Consider the following 11,264-nt stretch of genomic DNA (forward strand, 5'->3'; position numbering starts at 1 on the left):
TAAAAAAGTTGGATAAAAGATGGGAGTTTCTCTCGTGTTGTGATTTAAATGACCAAACAATTAGTATGTAATTTGGATTTTCTTCTGATAAAACAGAATGCAATCTTCTTTGTGAGGGTGAGAGGACAACAGTTCTGCAGCAAAATATCGAATTGGTGAACGATCACTTTCACGTCAAAAAATGTGCATGCACATTTTTACATGCATGTAAAAAAGTTGTAAATAAACAGGTTACAAGTTGGAAGACAAATACGATGTTTTGTATGCCGTAATGATTTAAATGGTCAACAAAATTTTGAATTTTGTACAGTTTTGATAAACTAGAATGTAATTTTTTGTCTGAGGAGGATAACGTATCCGATTCTGGTTCAATTTTGATGCGTTTTCTAATCGTAAGCAGTTTTAATGTCAAGTTAATTTAGGCTGTTAAATATTTCTCAATCTGGAAATGTAAGTTCGACGCCGAAAATGTGTGTGCACTTAAAAAAAGGTTTTAAAGTTGGATAACAGATCGATGTTTTGTGTCAGTCATGATTTAAATGATCAACGCAATTATTGTGCAATTTTTATTTTCTGTTGTGAGGAAGACAACGCGGTTCCAGGTGGATTTGCTTAAAGGTGTTTTGCAAACAGGCCAGGCAGACTTGAAAATGTGTCAGTTCAAAGTCAATAATGTGATGCATATTAAAAATTGGTATTAAATTGATTAAAAGGTATGACGAAAGTTTCCCATAATTTCAATCATGACTAAAATATTCAATCTAATTTGCACGCAATTTTAGATTTTCTGTTGATAAAATAGTTCATATTTAAGACCAATTTTCTAAACTTATTAATTTCCCTTTTTATGCGCGTTGCTACATAAATATTTCGACGTCTAAAATATGTGTGCATGTAAAACGGAAAAGTTGGTATAAGATGTCGAAGTCGTCAATCGGAATCGGATCTAGAAATTCTATGCATTTTTTGCGCAATTTCGAAAAATTCATCCGAAGTCCGATCATGATTTAGAAATTCAACGCAGTTTTTTATGCGATTTAGATTTTCTGCTGGATAACGTAAAATGCGATTTTGTTCCTGGGATGACACCACGTCCGAATCTGGACCACTTTTATGGTCAAGTTTGGCACGCGACTAAATATTTGTCGATTTGGAAATGTATCCGTTCGACGTCAAAACTGCATATGTATGCTAAAACCGCTATAAAATTAATTAAAAGATTCATTAGTTCACCATGCAGGAAGCAGATGTCAAGAAGTTCAATCATAGTTCAGAAATTCAATGTAAGTTTTATGAAAGTTTAATTTTCTGTTGATAAAACAGAGTATAATTTTGTTTTTGGAAGGACACCCAATTCGCATTCAAATCTGGTCCAGTTTTACACTACATTTTTGCATAAATGAATGCACTCTGGTAAAATTTTCTAAATTTGTAAATGTATCAGTTCCACGTCGAAAATGTGTATCCGTGCAAAAACAAGGTCCCAAAGTTGGACATTAGATGACAAGCTCTGTGTAATTCATGATTAATTTAAATGTTCAATGAAATTTTGATTTTCTGATGGATAAAATAATATGCTGTTTTGTCTTTGAGAGGACACCGTATCCGATTCTGGCTCAATTTTGCGGTCCATTTTCTAATAGTAAGCTTTTTTAATGTTCAATTTAATTCGCGTTTCTAAATATCTCTCGATTTGGAAATGTATCAGTTCGGCACCAAAAATTTGTGTGTATTTTAAAAGTTAATAAAATTGCTTTAAAGATAAGATAACTCTTTGTCTTCATTATTTATATTCGAAATTTCCTATTCGACTTATTTATATTCGAAATTTCAGAAGTTGAATGCAATTTTATTTGCAATTTTAATTATTATTGCAATTTTTGGACAAAATATAATTCAATTTTACTTCCGGGAGGACACAGCGTCCGCGTCTGGTATACTTTTGTGACAAATATGCAATTCTGATTTACTAAACTTTAAAGTGCAATTCATTAAATCCACACTAAATATTTCTTGACTTTTGAGTGCACCAGTTACATTCGTTTGGAGGGTTTATTAGATTTACGGTCTATTTTCTAAACTTTTCAATGCGCAGTTAATTAAGTGTGCAAATGCTGTTAAATGCTTTGCGATTTGTAAATGTAGCACCTCAACGTCAAAACGAATGTGTACGCAAAAAAGGTTATTAACCTGAGTAAAAGATTAGTTCCAAGTATTATCTTAAGTTAAATCATGATTTAGAAGGCAATGCATTTTTTATGCAATTTCGATTTCCTGCTAGGCAAATAGAGAGTTAATTGTGGATTTTGCGAGGGCGGCCGTAGGCCGCGTGAAGCAAAATCAAGATTATATGATTCTTCCGGAAACGGAATATATCACTGTAATAACTGTTGTAGTGATTGATATCACGTAGTGTGTGCAGTCCCATATTTTCAAAGTGCATGCGCACAATGAAAAAGTAAGAAGAAGGAGCCCTACTTGCCACGTCGCTGGTCCGGTAATCTTCACTATTTCAAAGTCACCGAATTTCATATTTTAATTAGTGGGGGAGGGATGGAGGGCAGTGATATATTCCGTTTCCGGAAGAATCATATAATCTTGATTTTGTTTCACGCGGCCTACGGCCGCCCTCGCAAAATCCACAATTATATTTCTTCTTCCTCCAACTACATATATCACTGTAATAACTGTTGTAGTTGTTTAAAGTAAATATGAAATTCGAAAAAATAAAAAACCGAACAAATATGTAACTTGTTTAAACAGTTTTTACTACCAAATAATTTGCTGTGCATCCTTGACCTGTTACATATGTAAATACAAACTTAAATATTATATCATTATTTTAATTTAATTACTTAGCAAAGAATTTGCAAAAGTGGTTCTGTCATCTATTTTCTTATTGTAATGTTTAGCAAATGCATTTGAACGATTGCTCCAGCCAACTCTTTGAAAAATGGCATCAACATTTACCCCACGACTTGATGCCTTTGAGGTCGCAGCGTGCCTAAAACTGTGACCTGTATAAATACTTGAATCAACTCCAGCCATATCTAAAGTTTTACATAACCATTTGCTAATGGTCTGAGATGTGACCGGTTTGTATGGAGAAACAAAAGATATGAATAAATTAGCACTTTCTCCTCTCAATATTTTAGTTTTTTCTACATACATTTTCAAATTGAAAATCGGACACAAACTTTTGTTCTCGAAAGAAGGGATGATTAAAATTGGATTCGGATTTTTTATCGTAGTTGTTTTTAGAATTGAAGGAATCTTGATTTGAATTGGATCTCCCCATAAAATGTCGTGTATCTGTATTTGTGAAAACACTTGTGCTCTTTGAGCCGTAACTAACGCTAATAATGCTAATACCTTAAGAGTCAACTCTCGTAATGGAATTGTTTCACTATCTAATGATTTCAACACATCGAGCATTTTACTGGAATCCCATGTTAATGAATATTTAGGTGTGGGCGGTCTTAACTTACTAATACCCTTCATAAACTGAGTAATTAACCTATGTTCGCCTATTTTACAATTATCAATATCGGGAAAAACTGCTGACAAAGCTGATCTAGCAGTGTTTATAGAAGCATAACTTAAACCTGACTCGTACATGTTAGCTAAGAACGACAAATATTTTGACAATTCATTATCATATACATTCCATTTCATAACATTACAAAACGATATCCACTTTTTAAGAGAAGATTCATACTGTTTCCAAGTACTGGCACTACATGATGACTTTAGAATTGAAATGACGTTATCTGGCAGATTCAATATTTTAAATGATTGGCTGACAATAGTGCTGCCATTAATGTTGTCTTGAAACTCAGTGGATGACTCCTATTAGAATATGGACAAAAAAGAAGATCGTTAGCAGGTTTCATAATAATTATTTTTGAAATCTTTAAGTTATGAAATAATGGAAACCACGGTTGGTTTGGCCAATTTGGGGCAACTACAATACCCTGGCAATGCTCTTCCCTGATTTTCTTTAAAACTCGAGTGAGTAATTTAAAGGGAGGAAATGCAAAAAAGAATTCTCCCCATGGTTTAGTAAATGCGTCCACCCATTCAGCGTCCGGACAAGGGAACCAAGAAACGAAGCGAGCACATTGATTTGTTTTATTGGAGGCAAACAGATCAATTACGGGGCTACCTAATTTGTTACAAATATTATAAAAATATTTGTCCCCTAATTTAAAATCATAACTATCGATATCCAAACGTGAAAGTGAATCAGCAACAATATTATCCTTTGTGCTAATGTAAGAAGCAAATATTATAATTCTTCTCTTTTCACACCACTGCCATATAATTTTTGCAAGCTCCTGACATTGATAGGATCTGCAGCCCCCATATTTATTTATGTACGATATTGCAGTGGTGCTGTCTGACCTAATAAGAACTGATTTATCTGTAAAATCTACCAACGCCAGCAATGCATTATAAATTGCAAGTAACTCTAGTTCGTTAATATGCCTTTTAGCCTCATTGAAATTCCAATGACCCCTAGTTGATCTTCTTGCTGTCGTTGCACCCCAGCCAGTTAGAGATGCATCTGTTGTTAAGGTTAAAAAATATGCTTCCTGCCTGATTTTCTTTCTAGAATGAGAAATATTCTTTATCCACCAATTTAAATCTGCGACTCCTTCATCAGAAATGGTGACCTTGTGATTATAATTCTGATTTGAGATAAAAAGGCCATCAATTTTCTCCATTTCTAACTTTCTAGTGTATACTTGGCCGTATTCTACTCCCGGACACGATGATATTAATGTACCAATCAACTCAGCTAAATTTTGAAGAGGAACAGAACTCATATTTATGACACCCTGACATTTTTCTAATACTCGTGTTTTCTTTTTGTCCGGTAAAGATATTTCCATTGATTCTGAATCTATTAAGAAACCTAAGAATTTTACTCTCTGGCAAGGAATCAATCTTGATTTTTCATCATTAATTGACAAACCCAAGAATTTAAGTAATGAAATTGTTATCTGAGTAGCCCTTTGACATTCTGCATATGTTTCTCCTACTGTTAGCAAATCATCGAGATATGATACGTTAACTATAAGTCTGGATCGCAAATAAGCCAGAACAGGTTTTAAAACCTTTGTGTATAGCCATGGTGCTAATGACAATCCAAATGGAAGACATAAGTATTCATATAGAATACTTTTCCACCGAAATTTCAAAAATTTCCTAGAACTCTTATGCATTGGAATCATGTAATAAGCATCTTTCTGGTCAACAACGGTAAAATAACAGTTTGGTGTCACTAATGCGAGTGCAGTTCTTATATCTTCCATTTTGAAATGATCAACCAGAATAAAATTATTTAAAAGTTTTAAATTAAGAACAAACCTACGAGAACCGTCTGGTTTAGGAACTGTGAAAATGCTAGATAAAAATTGACCTTCTTTAGAGATTTGAATAACTCCACTGCTAACCATCTCATTAATACATGAATCAATATAACCTGATTCAACTTCATTCATTTTAGGGATATTAGGTTCTTTGGCCTGACTAGGTGTGTGATTAAATATTAATTTATAGCCCGAAATAGCCTTAAGTACAAAATCATCAGAAGTTATAGTTTTCCAATTTTCTACATAAAATCTTAATCTACCTGCCTTCTCATTTGTAATATTTTGATTTATGGTTGTCGAAATTGTCGTTGTGGATAATTTCCTCGGTTGAATCCTCGCTGGTTGAATCGTCCCCGAGTTTGACCTCGAAACTGCCCTTGCGTCCCTCGATGGGTCTGGAATCGTGGGAACGGGCGTTGGAAGTTTAAATTTCCGGTATTTCTTGAGAAATTGTATGGACGGAACCGAGTAGTCCTTGTCATTGACGATCGAATAACAGTTGAAGCTGCTTTTGACGTCTTTAAAGTTTCGCTCAAATTGTCACCAAAAAGATATTCCGATACTGGCAACTGTTTATCAATTATTTCTCATTGCAGAATATTATTACGATGTAACATATTGAGTAAATAAATAATAATAATCACCTGTTTGTTGCAAATTGCACTGTACTCTGGATTAATTAATTTTTTCACTTCCTGACGGCGTTTCATATTGCTCGCCTGCAGCTGATCGCCCAAAATATTTCCTCCATCAATAGCTAATTTCAAAATCCTTTTCTTCACCTCTTGAGGGATCTCATTTGAGTGAGTGGCAACCTCATTTGCAATTTCGGCCATTGTAATTAGACCAAAGCTAATTGATTGTTGAACTTGTTGAGTTTGGATATCTGCCAGCCTTGCCCCCGTAGGTAAATGGGCCCAGATTTCAGAATTCATTTTCGGAACAGCAAAACCCTTGCAGTTGGACGGGAGTTTTATCTGATCTTTGAGTTTTGAGGCAGTTTCCTTTGTCAAAGGACGACTAACTGTTTTTGAAAACCCCTCAGAGATTTGTGGAAGCAGATCGGGACCATATTCAATGCTGCCCTCAATATCTTTCATAATCTCTACCAGCTCGTTATCGTCCTGACCATCTAATTAATGAATTCATTCTTAGATTTTAAACTTAGAGATAAAATTATATTTTATTTTTCGTGCAATATTATTACCATGTGGTTTATCTTGAAACATATTTGCAAAATTCTCAGATTCCTTCTCCTGAGAATTGTCCTCCTCGTCTGAGAGACCAAGTGACCAACCCTTATCCTTTGGAGTCTGTCCTTGAGGAATATCATTCTTCCCTACTGCTTCTTTCAAAGAATCCAGCTCTTTTTGCTGAGTCGCAATAAATATGGACATTGATTCTACTTGACCTTTTAACTCGTTATAATCCGACATGGCTGTTAAAACCAAAAAACATCGGAAATTAAAATTAATGTGGGCCAGCGCGGGACACCACGTCTCCGTCACCTTTTCAAGGTGGCTCGGAGTTATTTTGTTTAATTCTTCACAATTAATTATATTTTCTAAATAAAAATACCCTCAATTCATGGGAATTACTCTAGACTTACCTGGTGACCGAATGGGACCTCTTATGTTGAAAAAGAAACTGGAAATCTTCTTTAAAAAATTACAATTTTTCACGGGCTAAGATGGCGACAGCACAACACTACCATGAAATCAACAGTGAAGATTACCGGACCCGCGACGTGGCAAGTAGGGCTCCTTCTTCTTACTTTTTCATTGTGCGCATGCACTTTAAAAATATGGGACTGCACACACTACGTGATATCAATCACTACAACAGTTATTACAGTGATATATGTAGTTGGAAGAAGAAGAAATATAATTTTTGTGGAATTTGATGTGCGATGTTAAATATTTCTCGATTCGTAAATAGAAGCGGCTTGACGTCAAAAATGTACGTGTGCGTAAAAATGGGTTTGGAGGAGTCGATTAAAAGATAATAATCTTCACGCTCTAAAAAGGATCAATTATTCCATCAGGATTTAGAAATTTAGGGCAATTTTCATTTTCTGCTGATAAAATGGAGTGCAATTTTGTCTCTCTGGGAAGACACCGTATCTGGCCGAAGCTGGTCCAATTTTGTATAAGTTTAACGTCGAAAATGTATAAAAGGATATCAATTTGGATAACAAATTCCATCCTTTCTCGGGTTTAATCATGCTCCATACAGTTTTTGTGAAAAACATATATATAATCCGCATACGGTCCAGTTTTTTAAAATTGAAATGTCCAATTTTATTCACGCTGCTAAATATTTGTCGATTTGGAAATGTGCTAGTTCGACGTCAAAAATGTTAGTGCATAAAAAAATGGTTCAAAAATGGCTAAAAGGTGTGTCCGCAAAAAGAAAGAATTTAGAAATTCAACGTAATTTGAATGAAATTTTGATTTTCTGCTGGATATGAATGCAATTGTATTGTTTCTGGGAGGACGGAACATCAAAACCTGGTCCAGGGTTAAGATTCATTTTCTAAAGTTGAATGTTTAACATGCAATTAGTTGTATGTCGGCTATTGAATACTTCTGGATTTGGAAATGTGTCAGTTGAACGTCAAAAATGTGAGTGCATGTAAAAAAAGGTTTTTAATTTGGACAAGAGATCCCATAATCAGAACAACATTTGTGCAATTTTAATCTTCTGTTGATAAAAAAGAATGCAATTTTTCTTCTGGAAGTACACCACATCTGATTCTGGTCCAGGGTTATGATACATTTTTAAAAACGTTTTAATGTGCAATTAGTTAAATGCACCCTGTTAAATATTTCTCCATTTAGGAATGTATAAGTGTCTCGTAAAAAATGTATATGCATGAAAAACACTGGTAAAATTGGGAAACATAACATGTTCCAAATATTTTCATTCGAAGTCCAATCATACTTTAGAAGTTCGGCCCAGTTTTTATACAATTTTGACTTTTCTGCTGGATACCCGAGAAAAGAATGCTATTTTGCTACACCACGTCCGAATCGGATACAATTTTACGATCCATTTTCTAAGCTTTAATGATTAATTTGGTCCAGGCTGCTAAATATTTCTCCATTTGCAAATATGTCATTTTGATGCCAAAAATGTATCTGTGTATAAAAAGGTGACAAAATTTATTAAAAGATATCTCATGCATCTCTTCCTTATTTAGAAGTTGAATGCAATTTTAATTTTCTGCTAGATAAAATAGAATTCAATTTTATTTCAGGGAGGACACAGCGTCCGACTGTCCAGTGCAACTAATTAAATACACACTAAATATTTCTTGACTTTGAAATGCGAAATGTTAATGTGGTTGTGGTAAAAAAGGTTGAGTAAACAAAAGGTGTTAATAATCCTCACACGGAATCCTGATTTAGAAATTTAATGAAATTCTGATTTTCTGAGAATTCAATTTTAACTCTGGGAGGACACAGCTTCAGCGTCTAGTCCAATTTTGTGATCATATGCAGGTCAGATTTTCTAAGCTTTAAAGTGCAATTAATTAAATGCATGCTAAATACTTCGAAATACTAAATACTTAATATTAAATGTCAAGCGTTTATGTGTTTGTAGAAAGCGTTGTAAAGTATTGATAACCTTCATCTGATCCATAATTTAGAACTCGGTGCTATTTTTATCTAATTCATATTTTCTCGTGGATAAAATAAGTGTATGTAAATTTTGTTCACCAATATTCTCATAAAAGTTCAATCATGATTTAGAAATTCAACGTAATTTGCAAGCAATTTAGATTTTCTGCTTATAAAATAATTTTTGGTTCTTTGAAGGAAACGACATCTGAATGTGGGCCAGGTTAACGATTTTTGAAACTTTTTAATGCAATTAATTAAATACTTGCTGTTAAATATTTCTCGATTTGTAAACGGAGCAGTTCGACGTCAAAATGTAGAAAGGGTTAAAAGTTGATGAAAAGATGTTTTCAACGTCCTCAAAAGGGTCAATTATTTAGTCATGATTTAGACTTTTTTGTGTAATTTTTGTGCAATTTCCAATTTCTGCTGGTAAAATATAATCCAATTTTATTTCTGGGAAGCGGGAGGACACCATATTCACATCTGGACCAGTTTTACGATCCATTTTCTAAACTTTTCCATGTAAAATTTGATTCCCCCTTGCAAATATTTCTGAATTTGGAAAAGTTACGAAATTTTGATTTTATGTTGATAAAATGTATAAAATGCAATTTGGTCTGTGTGAGGACACCACGTGTTTATTAATTTGGTCCAGGGTTACTGTGGGACTGAGCAAGGTCACACCGGGGGGTAGGGGTTCTAAATTCTCTGAAAATCGATCAAATGCTCTATTTACGGTCCCTGCGCAATTATTTAAACGTTAATTAAATGTTATTTAATAGTTTTCGGTCTGTAAATGTAGCAACTCAACGTCAAAAATTTATGTGTACGTGAAAGTCGATGAAAGATGTGATTGAAAGATGAGATCGGCGTATGCTATCCATACACAAGTCCAATCATAATTTAAAAGTTCAATTTTTATGCAATTTTGATTTTCTGCTGGACAAAATAGTATTCAATTTTATCTCTTCGAGGATACCACTGAAATATTGCACGCTGTGAAATATTTCTTCATTTGTAACTATTTCTCGGTTAGGAAATGTATAATTTCGACGTCAAAAATATTTGTATATAAAAGCGGTTATACATGTAACTGATTAGAAGAGATGACTTGTCGGTGTCCCAAAAAATTCTGCCTTAATTTAGCAATTTAATGTAATAATTATGCAATTCTGATTTTTTGAATCTCCTGGATAAAGTAGAGTTCAGCTTTGTTTCTGGGAGGGCATCGTTTTCGTATCTTTTCTAGTCTTACGGATCAATTTTTAAATTTCTAATTTTCAGTAAAATCCTCACGGCTACTTAAAATTTCTCGTTTTGGAAATGTATCGGTTCGACGTCAGAAATGTATGTGTGTAAAAATTAATACGAATTGGGTTTGAAGATGTGTTGGATAATTTTTCAATCATGATTTAGAATTTGACCACAATTTTTATCCAATTTTGGTTTTTTTGAGTGGATGAAATAGAATACATTTTTGTTTCTGGGATGACACCGCTTTCGTATCTGGTCTAGTTCTACGATTCAATTTTTAAACTTCATAATGTACGTACAATTAACTAAATGTACGCTGCTAAACATTCATTGATTTGGAAATGTGTCAGTTCAACGTCGAAAATGTGTGTGGATGTAACAGCGGGTAAAAACTTGAATAAAAGATGCAAATCAAATAATTTTTTTGTTCACTCAAAATCATATTATACCTTCAAAAAGTAATTTTTACTCAGCTTTGATTTTTTGATAATAAAACATACAATTTTATCTCTGAAAATTGTTATGATTAATGCAATTTGCATTCACATCTGGTCCAGTTTGAAGATCAATTTTTTACCTTTTAATTTCCTATTAATTACTGCATTTTGTTAAGTAATTATCGTTTTGGACATGTACCAGTTCAACGTCAAAAGTGTGTGTACTAAAAAAATGGATATAAATTTAATTGAAAGGTGACCCACCAGCCTTTCATAAGTTCAATCGTGATTTAGAAATTCATCGTAACTTGTATCCAGAAAATCAAAATTTCATACAACTTGTATGAAATTTTGATTTTGTGTTGATCAAATATTACATAAGTTGTATACTTACAATGTTGTTTTTTGGAGGACACCACAACTGACCCTGGTCTATGTCAACGATGCATTTTTTAAACTTTTTAATGTTCAATTAATTAAATGCATGAGGTTAAATACTTCTCGATTTCGGCTGAATTAAAGATTTAATGCAATTTTTTTGCTGCAATTTTCATTTTCCGCTGGATAAA

At 33.5% G+C, this 11,264-nt stretch overlaps 1 protein-coding gene across 1 annotated transcript; it reads right to left on the reverse strand.

Annotated features, from left to right (window-relative positions):
* Positions 1-5,665: 5,665 nt before the first annotated feature.
* LOC118435256 lies at positions 5,666-6,814 on the reverse strand. Its single transcript, XM_035850972.1, has 3 exons — positions 6,586-6,814; positions 6,023-6,510; positions 5,666-5,947 (listed from the first exon to the last, which is right to left on the reverse strand). The coding sequence occupies exons 1-3, from the start codon at positions 6,812-6,814 to the stop codon at positions 5,666-5,668; spliced, it is 999 nt and encodes a 332-aa protein (XP_035706865.1).
* Positions 6,815-11,264: the final 4,450 nt, after the last annotated feature.

The sequence above is a fragment of the Folsomia candida genome, unplaced genomic scaffold (assembly GCF_002217175.1).
Source record: "Folsomia candida strain VU population unplaced genomic scaffold, ASM221717v1 Fcan01_Sc004, whole genome shotgun sequence".
NCBI classification, from domain to species: Eukaryota; Metazoa; Arthropoda; class Collembola; order Entomobryomorpha; family Isotomidae; genus Folsomia; species Folsomia candida.